Below are 19,780 nucleotides of genomic sequence, written 5' to 3' on the forward strand. Positions count from 1 at the left end.
ACACACTTCTTCCTCCACCCCACAAAGTCACATTAACAGGGTGTAGAATCCCAACCCTCTTCCTGAGGTAAACAGTCCGAAGGCTCGAGTCTCATTAGGAAAAACACACATACGTTATCTTTGACGTTCCCATACGTACCAGTGAAGCACTACCATTTTAGTTTTAATTTAATTTACACCTTTGTGAAACTTTTTACATGTCTCCCCACCCCATACCTTGGGAAATAGGCACCAATACACAAATTATTAGAGTGTGATTCTTAATCATGTTAGTGTACATCAAAGAGTCCGTCTGGACTTCAGAGGTCAATTTCAAAAGTGAGTGTCTGGCAGGTAGTCAGGACATTAAGGGCTGTTTTTTCTCCTTAGAAAAGCATTATCTTCCATCACAGTTTCAGCTCCATCCCACTGGCACCATTTTAATAAATAAACTGATTACACACATTACGAAGACCTTAAGCATTCAGCCAGCTGCTTTTCGGGACAGAGACGAGCAAGCTTCCCAGGGGAAGCCCAGCTCAGGCCCAGGCCCATGAGGTGAGCCTGCAGAAAGCTTCTCCCTCTGGCCGCTGGGCTCACCACCGCGTGTTTCCAGCCACCCTGGGAACGGGCTCCCTGCAGGGGGCCTGCTGGTGGTGGCACTGCCTGAGGTTCACAAAACCACTCGGGGGCTGGCCGAGGTCAGTCCAATGAGGGGACCCGCTGGGGGCCCCGGGTCTGTCTCAGAGCTGCTGTTCCTCTCCAAAGCCATTAGCGTTGCACTTAATAAGCGACTGCTAACAGTTGGGAGAAGAGTCATCCATCACACTGATCTTTATTTTTCTCTCAGTGTATCCTGTTCCTTGGCCTCTGGCACTGTTCTGGAGCAAAGAGGCCTGTTGGGTAATGGAAGCCACAGGGAATAAGAAGCCTCTACGTCTCCTCTGTACTCTGCCAGACACCACTCCCTCTCCAGCTGACCCTCACCAGGCCTCCGATAAGCTTCAAAGACACCCGGCTCATTTTCCATTGAGCTCCCAGCCGCCCAGCTCTCCCCTGATGGGCCAGACTTGGAGGAACCAACAGTGCAGGGTTCATAAACCTAGAGCCCTGAGGTCAGAGGGAGGGGCAGCTGAGGCTCCCCTGGAATGATGCTCATGAAGGGGGTCCCCCACAAGGAAGTTAAGTGTGAGATGAATTTCAGCTACCAGCATCCCCACATTCCACTTTCTCAATCAGGGCTGATGTGGGGAGAGTGGGGCGAGAGCTGAACTATTGCTCCCTCCCTCCCTCCTCCCCTCTAGCTCTCAACCCCTCAGCCTCTGTCAACCAAAGAGTAAATTAGAAAGGACAGTGCCTTGTGGTTTCTTCCCTCCCTGCCCCTCCAACCCTACTCTGGGATCAATACCTAATGCTGAATTCAAGATCTTATCTGAGTTTTGCAAGGATGAAGCAAACTTTACCCCAATGATTAAATCCTTTGATGACCAGCCCAATATTTTTCAGAACACCTCTAACAACTTTAAGAGAGCAAATGAAATGACTCAGATAACTGGAAAGTCACCTCTCCCTCCCCTTGGGAACAAATAATCTCAAGAAAGGCCATGAAATGAAGTGCTGGGTAGGGCCAAGGAAGACCCCGGCTTCTACCAGTGGCTCAGCTCTTGCCCAGCTGTGGGAACCTGCTATGTGGCATTCTAAAACTCCACGTGCCTCAGTTTCTCCATCTGGAAATGGAGGTGCACTGCAGCCCACCAAGAAGAGTAGGTGTGGAGAAGAACTGATAATGAGGAGGTGCTCAGGCCCTTACCTCACCAACTCCCCTGCTTCAAGCCACCGCCTAGCACGGTGCTCACTCAGAGCGTGGGCTCTGGGTCAGACAGGCTGGGATTACATCTAGTCAGTGGGACTCTGGGTTCACCTGTGGCTGTCTGTCATAAAGATTCAACAGTACGTGCAGGCACTTGGTATAGAAGTGCTCAGAAAGCGCCGGCTGTTTCTACTGAGCGTGTTAGCATGGCCTGGTTAACATAGAACCCCCGGAACCATCATGGCGTGTGCTGTGATGGGACAACCAGATCCCCCTTCAGGATGTGCTGGGGTTGCTGCTGGAGGATGGCCCCTAGCAGTCCGCCCTCTATGATTTCCTCCATCCAAGCCCAAGGTCACACCTGCTTCCCCAGGGTGGGCTGCCTCCAACACCGCTCAACATACATAAAGGCCAGCCCTCTCACCCCAAATGGGGACAGCCCCATCTTTAGCATTCTCCAGCGCATCACAGGTGAGCTTTGCCCTTCTGCGTGTCCCTCATCTAGAGCATTCCTGCACGCTAATCCTCACCTGGGGAGACCCAGCCTACCCCTGCTCACCTCCCTCCCCTAGTTAATCAAAATAAAAATGGAATTCATCTTGGACGCTCTCTCAGTTCAAAAAGCTAAAAACCAGAAACATACTTCAGGTCCTGGAGCCCATCAACTCCTGTATGTTTCAGAGCAGGAACATGAGGTGTTCAGAGAAGTTAGGATGCGCCCCCCACTCAACATCCAGGGGCAGCAGATGCTGGAACGGTGGGGGAGGGGTGAGAAGGAGAAACGTGGGGAGACTCCACAATTCTGTGAGAGTCAGCTGCTGACAGACCTTCTTCCTGCTTCCAGGATGGAGGACACATATCTTGGGAGGAGTCACTGTCTCCTGTTCCCTGAATCCTTTCCCATGGTGCCCATAAGGTCCAATGCAGATGTCATATGGGAAGAGACACAGCCTCGTGTTTCTGGGAACAGGAGAAGCAAACTGCTGTGCAGATGTAGCTGAGGGCCACCCTTGTCCCTAAGGGACCAACAGGGAACAGAGGCAGGAGGTGGCCACGAGGACTCTCAGAGAAGGCCAGGCCCCGTCCTTTTAGTTGTCCCTGAACAGCAGCTGTCACAGCTCCAAGGGCACACAGGTGGTTTTGAAAATGCCCGGGGTGAAGGACGAGGCAACGCCCCAGGCTGCCCAGCAGGACTGGGTTAGAAGTTTGATGACAAGTGCTGAGCAAGTGCTGTGACAACACCGAGAGGTTAATGGTCTGGGGCTCTTTAAGAAGAAAGCTAGAGGCAGTGCCAGCCAGAGAGGTGTCCTCAGCTTCTGCTAGTGCAGCATTTTCCTCCTGATAAGATAATGGAAAACAGGAAGCTGAAGAGGTGACGGGAAGGTTGGGGCAAGGTGGCTGCAGGAGAATTTTATTTTCTTGTGCTTTATCACCTGATTCCAAACGCACATTCCATCAGGCCAGGGATGTGGGGCCCACTTGCTCTATATATAAGAGGTGTGCTTCTGCTGTGATATGTTCTTTTTTTTTTTTTTTTTTTTAATTCTTTCCTCATCTAACTGCTCTGAATCACTGAAGAATTACTCCAGTTCAAAGACAAACTCCTGCTCCGTTGTTTAGAGACATTGAAAAATGTGTACAGACCAGAGCTCCCACCTACACAGAAGAAACACCAGGGAGAAGGTTTCTGTACAGGAGGAAAGGGGACAGCATGTCGGATCCTGTTGACATTTCTAGGCACAACTCCCATCCTGCCTTTCTTCCCTGGCGCCACCAGCATCAGCTGGACCTTGGCCGGCTGCACCGACTCAGGCCGCTTCATGGGTGGGCAGCCTGTGTAGCAACACACGGCCCACGCTCAGAAGGGCTCCACCTTGGGTCGAATGCTCTGCTGTCATCTTGAAATTCTTACTAACTACTGAATAAGACACCTATCATCTTGTCTATCATCTTGTTCTGGCTTCACGAATTATGTAAAGGGTCTTGCATCTACCACAGAAACTTGAAACTGTGGCAGGGCAGAAAGATGCTGGGACAGGCCCTTGCATGCACCAGGGGCTCTAGCCACTGGCCCAGGCCCACCAGAAGCTTTGAGTTGGGAGAGTAAGGGATGATGTCCCTGCAGCCGCTCCGAGCTCTGGGCCGTGGAGTGGACCTCCCTCCACCTCACGATAGGAAGTGCTCACCCGGTCTTAGAGGGACCACGTCTCATCACTATGCCCAGCAAAAGGGGAGAGGCTTCGCCCATGGCAGGAGGGAACTGGGTTAGAAATAAAGGAGAGCTTTTCCTGGCACCCGGCAGCCTGACGTCCTGAGAGTGAATCCGCCTGTCAGTTACTAGACAGTGAGAGTCTCCAGCCCTCTCCGATCCCTCAGATGACAAGCCTCTTTACCTGCACAGCTGTGAGGGTTAAACAAAATGACTTATCATCTGCTCCAGCACAGGGCCTGACACAGAGCAGGAGATTAAAAATACCTTTTCATTCATTGGTATTCAAAAAGGAATGACAACAATACTGCCTAGAGGCCGCTCAGGAATCTTCTAGGATTACAAATCCTAATGCTGAAAACTAGTGCCACATTCAGATGGGCTTTGCTCACCCTGAAAATAAACAGATGAAAACATTTCTGGCAAACCCTTCCCCATGTGACGACAACAGAGAGAGAGCAGAATTTGAAATCTGCAGTCCTCGGTTTGAGTCCACGCTCTGACCTTGGGTATAGCAGCTGCCACCTTCTGAGCTTTGGTGAGAAGAAGAGGAAGGGCTGACACATATGCACAGTTGATGGTTCGCTTGGCGCTACACTCTCTAAACGATCCTATTAAGAGGTACTAATATCATCCCCATTTTACAGATGAATAAACTGAGGCACGAAGAAGTTAAGTGATTTTCCCAAAGTCATAACAACCCTCCTGAGGCTGATGTGAAGACGTAATGCGACAATGCATGTGGCAATAGCGTTTGGCAAACCATAAAGAGCGACACCATGCGGATGACGATGGAGGATAATTGTGAACTGTCCATCACCGGGGTCACTTTCCTGTCACTCTCCGATCTCACTCGTGAGCAATGTGGAGGACAAAGGCAGGTATTCTACACCTGTAAGCGCTTCTTCTCTCTCCTTGCCTATCCCTACTTCCCATCCTCCGCCCCGCTCCTCAACCCTTCCCAACACACACACCACCGACACCCTAGTTTCCCACGCAATTTTCCATTTTCCTTTGTGAGGACACTATAGATGATGCACGAGAAGCCGATGACGAGGCACCCGCAGGACAGCCCCCTCTGCCTCCCACCCCGTCAGCAGTGATTCCCACTCCACTCCTTCCTCCCTTTCACTCAGCCTGCCTGCCCGCAACAAGAGAGACAGCCAGTCAGCGCTGGGTAACTGCTTCTAATCATAGGTGACAGCAAGAATGTAAACAACACAAGAAACATCTAAATGCAATCCAAGTGGCAAGGAAATGCCACGCGCAAGCGAAATAAGCCAGTTCCTCTCAAGAACACGGCTTCCTGCCACCCCCACGTCTGCCACCCCCCTATCGGAAACCCTGCTCATTAGCACCCTCTTAATAGGAACCCCTGAAACCAGGAGCTTCCGGAGAACAGGAGACTGGAACGCTGAACCATAACCTTTACTCTACTTCCTCTGGGGTGGATTTTTCTAGATGCGTCCAATTTTCTGTTTAAAGCAATAATTTTAACGTTCTTTTTTGGGGGTAAGTTAGAGCCCCCTTTGAGAATCTATTCAAAGCTAGGGATCCTCTCCCAAGAAAAGCACCCTCGTGAAACATTTTACGTGTCATTTCGGGTGTTCACAGATCCCAAGTTGAGGCCCATTTTCTAAAACATGGACGGGGCAGTAAAAGCACAAAACAAATTACCAGGAGGTACAGATGCCCTGTAAACATTCCAGATGTGCAAAAGGGCATTTCCTAGCCTGTAATCGCTGTACACATCAAATAAACTTATGACAAGGTTTCCCCCCTCCTCTTTTGGCTCCTTAGAGTGACGGTGTGCATGTAAGCCACCTCCTTCAATGCAAATTGGAGACTCAATAGAGTAATTGCGATGAATAATTTCCACTTGGATCACTAGTGCTGAGGTTTAGCAAGGACCAAGAAAGCCAGGATTAGAAAGGTTTGCATAATTAAACAACAGCTCTCCAGCCATAAGGAAATGGTTTTTTGAACTGTCCAGTGTCTGGACTCTTTATGCTAGTGTGGTCCTCCATTAATACAGATCTTCATCAGATGGTTAACGCTAGCTGCTTAATTCCAGAATGTTCACTCTATCTTTTGTCTATGAGACTGAGGTGAGAAGAGATGGAGGGGTAACCTTCTTACACTGGGGTTCTTACCTCTGTGCCTGTTGGTGGTCTTATCAAACATCAGCATTGCATCCTCCACCTGCAAAACAAATACAGAATAGAGCCTGCTTTAGGAATTTTAATATATATAAAAAACATTATATATCGGGGGTGGAGGTTTCCATTATGGAAGCCATAGTTGCTCATTAAATTCTATTTGAAAATACGAAAACTTAGAAAAATAAATTACTTGTTTATTGGTCTTTCCACTTAGCACAACCACAGTTAACATCTGGTGTATTTATTTCTCTACAGTTTTTGCTTTAAAAAAAAAAAAATCTATGCTTATTTTAATATAGTTTAAATCATATCGTATATGGAATTTTCTGTTGTTCTTTTTTTATATATAACACTACAATATTGCAAACATTGTGATTACTACAGATTACTACATTGTGAATACTATCTCTTTTTTTCCAGTTTTTTTAATTATGGTAAAAGATACGTAACGTAAAAATTGCTATCTTAGATATTTTTATACACAGGAGCGTTAAATCCATCCACCATGTTGCACTAACATCACCACCATCCATCTCCAGAACTCTTTCATCTTGTAAAACTAAAACTCTACACCCATTAAACAATAACTCCCCATTCCCTTTAACCCTTAAGCCCCCCGGCAATCACCATCCTACTTTCTGTCTCTATGACCAGTGACTACTCTAAGTACTTCACATAAGAAGAATCACACAGTATTTGCATTTTTGTGACTGGCTTATTTCACTTAGCATAATGCCCTCAAGGTTCAAGCATATTCCACTGTCTGTATATACCACGTTTTGCTTATCATTCATCCATCGATGGACCCTCAGGTCATTTACTACGGTGAGTAATGCTGCTATGAACATGGGTGTACAAATGTCTCTTCAAGTCCCTGCTTTCATTTCTTTTGGGTGTATACTCAGAAGTGAAATCACTAGATCACGTGGTAATTCTGTTTTTAATTTTTTGAGGAACTGCCATACTGTTTTCCACAGTGACAGCACCATTTTACATTCCCACCAACACAGCACAAGCATTCCAATTTCTCCACATCCTGGCCAACACTTCTTTTTTTTTTGATAACAGTCATTGTAAGGGGTGTGAGGTACTGTGAATACTACCTTGACTCCTGCATACTATTTCATGGGGTGAGAAGCTATAGCTTACTTGATTATCCTTCTGATGACTATTTAAATTGTTTCCCATTATCCACAATGGAACTTAAACATCTTGATTGTGATGGGCTGAACTGTGTCCCCCTCCCCCAAAGTCACATGTGGAAGTGCTAACCCCCAGTATCTCAGAATGTGACTGGATTTGGAGAGAGGGTCTCTAAAGAGGTACTTACGTTAAAATGAGGTCACAGGTGGGCCCTGACCCAGTACAACTGGATTTCCTTTTAAGAGGAGGAAATCTGGACACAGTCAGGTACAGAGGAAAAAGCATGTAAAGACAGAGGGAAGGTGGCCATCTGCAAACCAAGGAGAGAGGCCTCAGAAGAAACCAACCCTGCCTGCACCTTCATCTCAGACTTCAGCCTCCAGAACTGTGAGAAAACGAATTTCTGTTGTTTAAGCCAACTAGTCTGTGCTACTTTGCTGTGGCAGCACCAGTGGACTAACACATGGATGCTAGAACCTTTTAAAAAATATCAAAGAGGAGAAAATACCCACGGCATCTTCTGTCTCTCTTCCTCATCCCTTCTCAATCCTCCCATGCATCCTGCAATCCTTCTGGTCATTTCTACCAGTAAGACTTCAGGATCCACACTCAATTCCCATGTGTATCTCAAGAAACTCACACTTACAGAACTAGGTTTGGCTTTGAATTCCACTCCTCTTATTTATGATCCAATCTTTTATTTGTTCCACAAAATACACATCGTTAGGGCAGGTGTTGTCCTAGCCAATCAGCTACTCACCTGGGGACTGTACCTGGTTTGGCCAGGTGAGCGGCCTAGTCTCTCCACTTTGTGCCTAAGGCTGGCCGTAAAAATACAACCCAACCCACACGGTTGTGGGTGGACAAAACTGTTAGCCAGAGGGCTCTGTGCTTGGAGCAATTTCAGCGTGTATATGCGGTTGGAAAGGGCTGAGCACTGTTCACTGGAGCTCAAAGGCTCACAAATGAGCTTGGGGGCCTGATCTAAGCTGGCTCAGAAAAGAAATCATAGGTTATTCATTCTTCACTCTTCCCAGACTATAGTCTCTGATGGAGGGGGGGGACACTGGGTGAAGCAATAAAACCAGGTTTAAAATGGTGTGCCTCCAGACAAATCAAATCCATTTTTCTAGACGCTATCAAATATAATAGGGGGAAAAGTAAAGTCGAGGTAAGAATGGAGAGGGGGACGGTTAGGCAAGCCAGACACAAACCTCGAAGGGACTGGCCTCACTTAAAAATCTCTTCGGGACTCAGGGCCCCCTTTTGTTGCTAAGCAACCGAACCTGAACAAACTGGCTCCTGGGGCCTTCCCCTCCTCGTCCCCATTTCTGAAGTCAGTTACTGAGGGGGGCGGGGGACAGGGGGGATGGAAAATGGCCTTGCAGGATAACTGCTCCTCTAACAGGAAGCTGTCCTCTCTCTCTCGGGCCCTAGGCTGACAGGAGTAGATGATGCTGGGTTGTAGACGACGCCATCCGCAGACTTCTCCCGGCCAGCGGCTTGCCAAGGCCCCCAGGCACCTGCTGGGGCCGTATACACCCGGCATCTGCCTCCCATGCACGGCTCAAGCAAAACCACCAGAAGATCAACTGGTTTGTTTGTACACAGAGTAGTCACACTTGAGCATATGGTGTCGCAGATTCAGACCCTGGGCCTCGATTAGAATTCCAATGCCTGGAGTGCGGGTGGATGGGGGGTGAAGCCTGCTGGTATCGCGCAGGTAAATGTGACATCTGTTTCGCACCCAAGTCCATATTTTCTAAGATGTTTGCCAAGTCCTTATTTGAGCTACAAATGTCTAACAGTAAGAAAAACTGCCTCCCTTCTGCGTTGGCCATGTTTTGGTACTGAAACTCTGATCCCCGTAGGAAATAAATATTTTGAATTTTTAAAATAATGTATTTTCAAACCTCCCTTTCAACAGTGTATAATTGACTCCCTCTTTTTCTTCTTCAGTCTGGGCATTTTTTTGCTGCTGCCCTCCCAACATTCGCTCCACCCTGGTGAGCGAGGGGGAGGAGCTGTGTATATTTTTTAGGGCAACCATTGTCAGAAAGAAAAGTGCTCTTTCCTCTATAGTCTGGTTATACAATAGGACTTGCAAAGACCACCTGAACAGATAAAGTGTCAGGGCAAAAGAAAAATTCTATTAACACTTTACAAAATAAAACATCTAAGAAGTAGCTAGAGAGGAAAAGAGAAAGGAAAAAAAAATCAATCTGGATAAGTCCTGGTGCTTGGGGGGAGAAAACTTTTCAGTGATTTCAAAACACATTAATTCAGAGAAGCCATCAATGCGATGGAAATCTGGCAGAACAGCAAGAGCTGAAACTGGAAGAATTTGAATATACAAAGACTGAATAGAATGAAAAACATGGCCTCACATACAGGGCTGTTTCTCACGGTTCTGTGTGAATCAAACAGAAGTGGCTTGTGTGCGTCTTCCTCACGGGGAAATGAGGGGCACAATCAAGGTAACTATTATTCAGCCTCGGAGCCCGCAAACTGATAACTCTGTCTGCCTGTCCATCTGCGCGTCTGTCTGTCTCTGTCTCTGTCTCTGTCTCTGTCTCTCTCTCTCTCTCACACACACACACACACACACACACACAGTCACACGTGCAACCCAGGTAGATTAGTTGGCTGTACAGAGCCATGAACTTCAACATGCAGCCAGGTCTCATTTGGGGTGCTAGAAGAACGAAGACGGGGGGCTGGACACAGGGGTGTTTCTGACCTCAGGCCGTTAACCTTTAACCCTTGAACTGCCTCCTCGAGGGATACCACCCCCTTTCTTAAGATTAGCACTGGTGTTTGTGTTGACAGTGTCCTCATCTGCCTTACAGATTTCTTTGTACCAAAGGTGGGGTCCATAGGCCTACAGGTCTTGGGGGCTCCCGGAGAGCGCAAGACGGAGAGGAGGTGTCTGAACCTTAGCATACGCTGTCGCACATCCCGGCACATGCCTGGTGTGTTTTGAGAGAAGGAGCTTGTTCCAGCCTCGAGATGTGCCTTCTAATAATGTAAGGCAGGTTTCAAACGCAGCCCTGGCATTCTTGGTGGTGTATCTATGCGAGTGACCAAGCAGGTAACGTGACTTCAACGGGAGATGGTCGGGGATGCCCCCCACCATTTGCAAGGACATCAGAAAGTCCTGAACATGTATTTCTGAGTCTCACAAGGTTCAGACTATGCTGGAACACCCTCAGAGGTGTGTACCATGCGCACACCATATCTGAGAGTCATTAGCAGGAGCTAAACTGTTAGCTCTACGGATTTGGGTTTCTCAGACTTCCTCCACATCAGAATTACCTGGAGGGTTTGTTCAAACACAGCTCCCAAGAATGTTTGATTCAGTAGCATTTGTATTTCTAACAAGCTCTGGGGTGATGCCGATGGATCCCACTTTCTACGTGCTGCTCTAAAGGATGAGAAACAAGGACAAAGGTTGAGGACACTGGGCAGAGCTGCTTCTTCCTCTGTACCTACACTCAGCTCAATACATGGAACAAGGTTTCTCTTCCAAAGGCAACTGATGCACCTCTGTTTGGCAACAGCTCTCCCCTCTGTGTTCCCCGTCTCTTGGACATTTATATTCTAAGATCCTGAAAATGGTGACAGTAGAACCATGATGGAAAAGATGAAAAGAAGAGGGACTTTTTCGTGGCAACCCAGCTATCTCTGCACCCAAATAAGGAAAAGTTCGAATTCTACCAGGGTGATACAAACTTTCCTTCTAACACATAAACTCCTGCTAATGTCTATATCACTCAGCCAACTCAATCTCGATTAGAAAATCTAGCTAATGTTTACTTCCTTTTATGTGACACAGTCACTAGACACTCACAATTGGCAGAGCATCAGCCTACGTACAAAGAAGACGCAAATTTTACAGGTCCCTGGTAGACTCATTGAATTAACGGCCTCACACCCTTTTCACCTTGTAATTTTGGGGGAGAGTTCCTCTCCCCAAGGAGGCAGTCAATCCCCCCCCATCCCGTGTATCTGAACTTGACTTGTTATGATCAATAAAACAAAGTGGAGAGAACTGTATGCCCATTTTGCGCCCAGTCTTGAAACGCACTATTTCTGCTCGTTCTCTCTTGTACCTCTATCAGCCCCACGAGAAGGGCACGGCCGGGCTAGCCTGTTGGAGGATGCAAACACGTGGAGTAGGGCCAAGTTCCCTCGGTTGCCCCTGGTGAGCCAGCATAGATGGACTGACAGACAGCGAGTCAACCCCAAAATGTGCAAGTCAGCCAGGATTAGCAGAGCCACTCCCAGTGGACTCTAGACACATGAAATAAACAGCTGTGTCTGCCACTGAGGTTTTGTGGCTGTTTGTTACACAGCATTCTTTTTTTTTTTTTTTTTTTTTAAACTTTTTGAATTTTTTTCTATTAGCTTTTTTTTTTTTTTTTTGAGGGCGCAACTCATAGTGGCCCATGCGGGGATCGAACTGGCAACCTTGGTGCTATCATCACCACACTCTAACCAACTGAGCTAACTGGCCGCCCTACACAGCATTCTTATGGCAACAGGTAACTCGTACATGGTCCCTGTTCTCAAAAAAAAAAAAAAAAAAAAAGAAGCTTTTAATCTATCAAACGATACGACGACAGTCTCAGTGATACTAGACCGTGAACAAAGGCAAGAAAAGGGTGGAAGGAGGCAAATACGGCATGTGGACTGAGTACTGAACTGTCAAGTTCCACATTCTATGTGGAATACAGGTATTGGGGTGTGAAGGGACCGCTTCTACATCTCACCCCAGCAGCAAGGTTGGAAACAGAGATCCCAGAAGTGCCAAGAGAAATTGGCAACGTGCTTGTCACTAACTGAGCACCATGAAAATCAGCAATAATTAGCACTCAAGTCAGTGGGTGATGCCTCTCTAATCCTAATTCATTTAATGAATGAGCGAACCCTTTTTATAATGAGTCAAAAGATTTATTGTGAGCCAGGCATTCTTGCTGGGTGACTTTAGACGTAGCCAGATGGTGTTGACCGTAGCCAGAGGTGAGACTTTAGCCAGCCCAGCTCATGTGCTAGCTGAAGAGGAAACCTTTCAAGTCACAAAGCATAAAAATTCTGTTTGTCAAGTCGGTTAGCCAAAGGCTGGAACCCAAGAATGTGGCCCCAGACCGCTGCTTCTCCTGCCTGCAGTTTTGGGCCCCCAACGACATAGGGAGTGAAGCTGATTTGGAGACGAAGAAAATTTGTTCCCAGGAGACAGCTAAATGGAAAAGAGTGGCTAGTCATAACTCAGCAGGTGGTGGGAGGCAGGGGAGCCTGGCAGGCAGTGTTGCACAAAGCAGGGGCAGGATCCAGGTTCGAATCCCATCTCCACTGACACCTCACTCAGGACAAGTCACCTCCCTGCTCTGTCCTTAGTTTCTCATCTGTGAATGGAGGGAACTGTATGAGATGGCCACCTAAGATCCATTCGTAAGACTCTCTGCCTAGAATTCTAACACGGACCGCAGAGCCCACTGGGACAACATCTGAGAGTATCAAATTGGCCGCTGCTGGGTCTCCGCAAACTCTATTCTGTGAGGACGTTCCAGAGCTCTGCGGTGGCCAACACACCCTGAGGAATTTCCTACTCCTCTTGGAATACAAATACACACACCTACACACATACATATCAAGAACCAGGCAGGAAACGGTACTTCAAATGATCTTTAAATTATCTGGCCAGACACAAGTAGGGAGAGAGGAAGGGGCGGGGGAGAGGGAAGCAATGCAGCTCTTCAAACTCCCCCAGAACAAATGTCCTTGAATTTCACTTCCTGCTCCCACTCAAACACTTCAAGCGTTGGTTTAAATAAATGCCATAAATGCAATAGCATGATACTACAGCGCATGGGGCTTAACAGGCCTTATTATGCTCTACAAACTCAAGGCACTAAACTCACAAGAGTGGAGACCCGTGCATGAAGCAGGGACTGCCCAGGACAGAGTTGGTGGAATCTGCGCTGGACACGGAGGCTGCCTTCTCCTGGGGGTTGTCTCAGAACATAGGATGGCACTGCTCTCCGGTTCTCCCCAACCAGCTTGGACAGAAACCCAAGGTGCGCCTGCCCTAAAGCCCAATAACGGTGTCTAGTTTATAGAAATGAGACTGTTCGGTATGCTCCGGCCTTGCAAAGAGCGAGGTTGGTCTATCTTTAATCATTGTCCAACAGGAAGGACAGAGGAGCAAAGGGAACAGGCCGGAAAATCCCATTAGCTCACACTGAAATCTAGATCAGTGGTTGTCAACCTTGACTGCTCACCAGAATCACCGAAGAACTTTTAAAATCCCTGCTGCTGAGGCCCCACCCCGACCTGTAAATCAGCACTCTGGAGCGGGGAGCCCAGTAGAGGAGCATTTAAAGCTCCCCAGTGATTTCAGGGTACAGCCATGGAGAACCCCTGTTCTCAATGGATAAATCCAGCTGAGTTGAGCCTTAATCACAGCATATGTGTGTGGAGATGGGCCCTTCGGCTGCCCAGAGAGTGGCTCTTTGTCCCTTGCCAGAAGTCAGGATCAGCCAGGTCCTTGCCACGTACTGCTTTTTGGGGGCTCTTCTCACCTCATCTTGGTCTTAGGATAATAGGTCTGTCCCGGAAGACGCTCAGAAGCGCCAAAAACTGAATACAGGACTTTAAGGAAACCTAACAAAACTGTTGTTTTCCTCTCACCACTACAAATATTTTCACATACGACGTATGTTATCATCGCTTTGCTCCTCACAACCACCCCAGGAGACAGGGATTATTACAAACACTCTGAGCCTCAGTTTCCTCGCTGGTCATCCTGGAGCTGGCAGGAGCTGGGCCCAGGGCGCAGCTGCTGGTCTTCTGAGTCCAAATCTCACCTGGCCAGCCCCTGCCTGCTGGCCCTGAGTCTTGTCACCTCCTGGCCACAGGCACGTGAGCTCCTAGCTCCTCAGCCACCCATCTCTGTGCGTCTCCCCCTGGAAAACCGCAGCAGTGGAGGCGCTCAGAGCTTTGTCGGTAGCTGTTGATGCTACGCACTTTCCCGCTTCATTCCAAAAGTCAAAAAGTTCTAGTTTGCATCCACCTGAAAGCTTCTCTATTTTAGCTCACGCCCATGCCTTAATTGAATAACAAGAAAAATAATCTGCTGGCGTCGTTTCGCTGAAACTCCTTTGTTTATTGTAGTAAAATATACACAACATAAAGTTGACCATGTTTTGGTATACAGTTCAGTGCATTAGGTACATTTCCTAAACTCTTCATAGAAGGCTCCCAAGTCTTTACTATGATTACAAGCTTCTATCCCCAGGGGGCCAGTTCTTCTTTACTGGTCCTATTTTTTTTCTACTTTTACTTTATAAAAATTTTTATGGGGTTATTCCATTTTCTCATTTAACTTAAACAAGCAATCACCAGTGTTCATCAGATAGCAGTTATGAAGTTTGCAAATGGACACATGCCCATGGAAATTGAAGGGTGTGGGGTCTCCAAACACCTCTGTCCTGGAGGTTCAGATATGTTATTCGGTTGGTGCGAAAGTAATTGCGGTGTCAAAGGTTAAAAATAACTGCAAAAACCACAATTACTTTTGTACCAACCTAATACTTACCTAAAGGCAAAGCCACTGGCTCAGAGATTCCGATTCCACAAGTAAATGTCAGACTCTATGTTATGATATGTCTATCCCCCTCACCGAAATAATGATTATTGTAATACTACCATTTGCTGGAGCTTAATAGGCAATTTGCAAGTGTTCATTTAATTATCACAATAGCTCTGGGGTAGATATTATCATACCCATTATACAGATGAGGAAATTGTGGCTCATTGTGATCAAGTGACTTGCCGTAAATGGTGGAGCCAGGATCTAATACCAGCTGGGTCCCTACGTCTTTCTATTGCTCTCCCTTAATTGTGTTCTATTTTTTGAATCCCTAAGGCTTAGCATAGTGCCACTAAACAAACCGACAAACACTGCCTTAAAACCCTACCTACAAGTTAAGAGAGGTGATGAGATATCCAAGGAGAGAGCCTTATATTGCCTCTGATAGGCTTAAAAGTGGGAATGATTGGGGAGGCAAAGTGAAAAGGACGATGGAGGGATCTCTTCCTTTCAGATGGGTGAACTCTAAAAGCCCAGAGGTCACTTGGCTGCTCTGTGGTCACGGAGCAAGCTGGTGGCAGAGCTGGAACTGGTAGAGGGATCCCAGCACTGTCCAGGGCTCACCCCACACAAGTCCCTGCTGTGAATGCGTGCTAAGAAGGCTGAGAGGGTCCCCCTTCCTAGAGCTCTTAGGAAGGCTTACGTGGTGGCTAATGAGTGACAGAACACGGACGCTGTCTCAAGTCACCGCCTCATCCCTGGCACTCCCCTCCCGGAGCCAACACAGTATGCACATTCACATGTGTGCACATACACACACGTGTGCCCACATGCAGACTCTATGCAGTTAAGCAGGGAGCCACACCCAATACTATTCGTCTTCCCACTACAAATGAGTCACACCAAGGGACAGCCACTAATGGAACCAGCATGTCCTGTGGGAGCAGTCGCAGGAGGCTCTATCTCAAAACTGAGCAATGGAAACAAGAATCCGCCTGTGCAATGTATAGCAGGGGTGGGGGCTCCATTCTGGCTGATTTGGCAAAGCGCAAGGCCCCAGCACCACCCTGGAGGGCAGGGCAGGAAGCTTGCTCCGGGGATATCTGAGCCGGGCTTAAACAGGAGACAGGGCAAGGAAGGGAGGTGGTGGGAGAGGGACACCGAGAGGCCAGGCACGGGCTGTAGGAGGAGAAGCAGTTGGTTCCGGCAGGCTTGACAGCTGTCACACGGAAATGGCATCTGGCCTAACGGCCTCTTGTGAGGTGCCTTCGAGTGGCGGCTGCTGTGCTCGGGAAATCTATGGCTCGTTTACAGCACTGGTTGTGAGTGCATGCGTGCGTGCGTGCATGCATGCAAGTGTGCGCTGGGAGCAGGGGGAGAGGCGGGCAGGCTGCCTAATGCGCCTTTCTTCCCCCCTCCAGCCTCTCCCCATCAGGCCTTACCTACCGTGAAAAAGGCCCAAACCTGCCAGCTCCAGAGGAGACAGGCAAATCATTAGTGGAGCGCTGATGTGCCGTAACACTCTCTTGCATTCCCATTAAACAAATACTAAACTGCTAATTGCCAAAATAGATCTCCACGACTCTGACCCAACAGGGGAAGAGTTTATAATTACCAAGTGTGAAAATGCACAGCCTGTAAATAACCACCTCATCTGTCCTAATATGGGCTGATATTGATGGGCATGAAATAAACATCAGGACCAAATGGAAAAATCATCCACATCTCCTGTGGCCAATGCAATCTTGAACGGTGACAAGCGTAGCTGCGGCCATACGCTCTCTGGGAGGGGGTCAGGGGGAGAGGAGAAGAGAAAGGGGAGAGGGGAGAGGAGTTTCATAGGCTTGGAAACTAGGTTCCAACCCTGATTTTAATCCCTTGGGTCATTTGCATCTTCTTTCTGCCTGGAAAATGGGGAGGGTAAATGGTGAGATGGACGGCTCGTCTGCACTTTGGAAAGCCCAGAGCCCAGGGGAAAGGAACCTGTGGGTGTCTGACCCTCTGAAACACCCTCCACCAGCCCCTTTAACACATTTGCTGGTGGGGATACAGAATGAGGGAGAGGGAGCGTTTCGCCAAGGTGACACATTTATTCATTAGGCCAATAGTTATTAAGGCTCTCTGCCCAACACAAAGAGTTGGACAGATAGAAAGAATTTCGGTTTAGAATGAACCTGGGCCTTTCTGACACCCCCGTGGATAGATGCCTTCCTAGCCCCCACTGTACCCCGCCACTGGGGTGGGAGGCAGACTGGTCTGGCAGATTGCAGAAGCCCACCTCTCTCCTTGACTGTATCTGGGGAGGGGAGAGGTGATGTGCCACAGGTCACAGAGGCGGGCTGTCTGTCCGGAGACCCAGGCCCGCCCCTCTCCACCAGCCTATGATTCTGAGGAATTCAGCTGCGTCTTGGAGTAAATATTAGTAAGTGGAGGAGAGGCTCCCTTAGTCTCATAACGACGGACTTGGGAGTTAGAAGTGACTCAGAGCTCCCTCTCTGCTTCCCAGTTCGTGCAGGAATCCCTTCTCCAAGGCTCCTCTGAACCCCTTCTGGAGCTTCTCTGCTCCACCCCCTTGATTGAGCTGTTCCGGTCTGAATTCAGTAGCAGTAACACCTAGCTGCCCGAAATAGCAGCTTTCCACTGATCTGAAGCCCCATTTTGGCACATGGCAGAATCCTGTGAACTACCCAGCACCAGGCACCTGAGTCAGAGCACCAAGCCCCACCCATCCCAGAGCTTAATGAGGCTGTAACGGCATCTGAAGAAACTCCTGCTCTTTCCCTGTTAGGCCACCTGAGAGCAGATCTCCCTGGCCCCCTGGTCCCTAAAGTCACCCCCACGACCCTGAGTCAAAGACCCCATGGTGTGCTCAGTTCAAGCCCTGACCCAAAGACTTTATCAAATACCAGCAAAATGAAGGACGGTCTGAACTACAGACTATTTTAAAAGGAATCCTACTTTGTTACTTTTAAATTCCCAAAGCGTCTTCCCATAATGGCTAACAAAATGCTGCTGAGAACGAAGTTCAAGTGTGGCAACAGGCTAAAGGATTCAGCCACTTGGCAAAGTTACTCCTTGTTCAGAGAGGATCATAAAATCTTTGAGCCAGAAAGGAACAAGCTACGCGTCCAGCCTACTAGTTCTGCAGTGGAACAGACTGGCTCTCCAAGATCCCATGGCTCCAGGCAAAGCCTCCATCGTCGGGTAAGAGGTGCGTGATGTGGCATCAGTAGCCCTGGGTTCAAATCCCACCCCACATTTCCACCCACACACGATCTCAGCCTTGACCACCCTTTGCTATTGCCAGTACACAGCTCGCAGGTGGTTCAACTAATGGCGGTTAGGTGAGGGCTGGATAATGCAATCCCTAACTTTGTATCTCGATGGACCACAAATTTCAATTTAGTGAAATCAGTACGGATGAGTGAGGTTTACCCTCATAAGGATACCTTGCTTTATGTACTGTGCTGTAATGAATCATACGCAAATAAACCGTATTTCAGAGAGCATGGGGAACAGAAGAACAAACGGTATATCCTCCAGTGAAACACTCCTTGCAAGAAAAAGAAACAAACGAGTACTAGTAAACAACTTGGATGTCAAGGGAATTAGGCTGACTGAAACACGCCACTCTCAAAGGCTTATTCCTTACTGCATGATTCCATTTCTCTAACATTCTCAAAATGACAAAATTACAGTGATGGAGAACGATCAGTGGTTGCCAGGGGTTAAGGGTGGGGGAAGGAGGTGACTATTACATGAGGAATTTCTTTGTGATGACGGGACAGTTCTGTAACTTGATTGTGGTGATGGTCATTTGAGTCTACACTTGTGATAAAACTTCAAAGAACTGTATACATCTATGCACCCACGCACGTGCGCGCACACACATATACACAAGTGCTTGTTAAAACTGATGGCGTACCAGCATTAATTTCCCGGTTTTCACAGTGTGCTATGATTATGGGAGATATTAGCATCATGGAAAGCTGGGTGAAGGGTACACAAGCGCTCTTTGTACTATTTTTATAACTTTTTGTGACTTCTACACTATTGAAGAATAAAAATTTATAATGGTAATTTTTAAAAAACCACAAGGGTGGTTCACCCTTGAAGAATAAAAATTTATAATGATAATTTTTAAAAAACCACAAGGGGCTCGTTATTTCAGGAAACCCAGTAGCAATCAGTTTATAATGCAACTAATTGTGCCTTAATTTTCTTGACTTGAATAAATAAGGCACATAAATAAGGTACGCCTACAGTAGAAAGACACATCCCTTACTTACCTGTGACTCATAGTTGGCACTAGCATATCATATTCTAAAACACTATTTTGTCACATGAATATCTGTATTAGAAGTTGTCCCCCCCCCCCATCTTATCATCTCCCCTGGTCCTCAGGAAATTTCATAGACAGCTCTGCAAACCTACAGCACTTAGTAGAGTAACTAATACAAAAATGAGTGCACAATAAGTTTCAAAAAGGTTTTGCATGATAAAGAAAAAAATTCAGATAGAAAACAGCCTCAAATCCAGTGATTTCCAGTTTTTCTTCTTTAAGCCATTGAGGCCCTTTCATTTAATTTTTGAAAACACAGATCGTATATGTTTTGACATATTTCATACACCACTACTTCTGAGGTGTGGAAATGTATTTGTCAACACTCATCATAATTGTAAATTGGGGCTTTTGGCAGCATGGGGTGACTTGGACAGAATAACTTGAGATGCTCTGTCTAAAGCAAGCACACCTGGACATTTTAGTTGACGCTCATGCTGTTTGAGGTGGGGTAACCATGATGCCTGATAGATTTTTTTGAAGTAATCAAGTCAACCTGAAGACCCCACACATTCCTTCTGGTGACCCCTAGCTTAGAAACCTC

General features: G+C 47.4%; 1 protein-coding gene across 12 annotated transcripts in view; it reads right to left on the reverse strand.

Annotated features, from left to right (window-relative positions):
- Positions 1–19,780, reverse strand: part of MSI2 (musashi RNA binding protein 2) — a 379,844-nt gene that overhangs the window by 133,305 nt on the left and 226,759 nt on the right. For all 12 annotated transcript variants that reach the window (XR_016022877.1, XR_016022876.1, XM_088802145.1 and 9 more), the window contains exon 7: positions 6,152–6,200. Coding sequence is in view for 10 of the 12 variants with exons in the window: in XM_088802145.1 (XP_088658271.1) it covers positions 6,152–6,200 (49 nt within the window). In the remaining 2 variants the exon portion in view is untranslated. The remainder of the gene's footprint in view (positions 1–6,151; positions 6,201–19,780) is intronic.

This window comes from Rhinolophus sinicus, chromosome 12, assembly GCF_057876585.1.
Source record: "Rhinolophus sinicus isolate RSI-liver-muscle chromosome 12, RSI-T2T, whole genome shotgun sequence".
In the NCBI taxonomy this organism is placed as follows: Eukaryota; Metazoa; Chordata; class Mammalia; order Chiroptera; family Rhinolophidae; genus Rhinolophus; species Rhinolophus sinicus.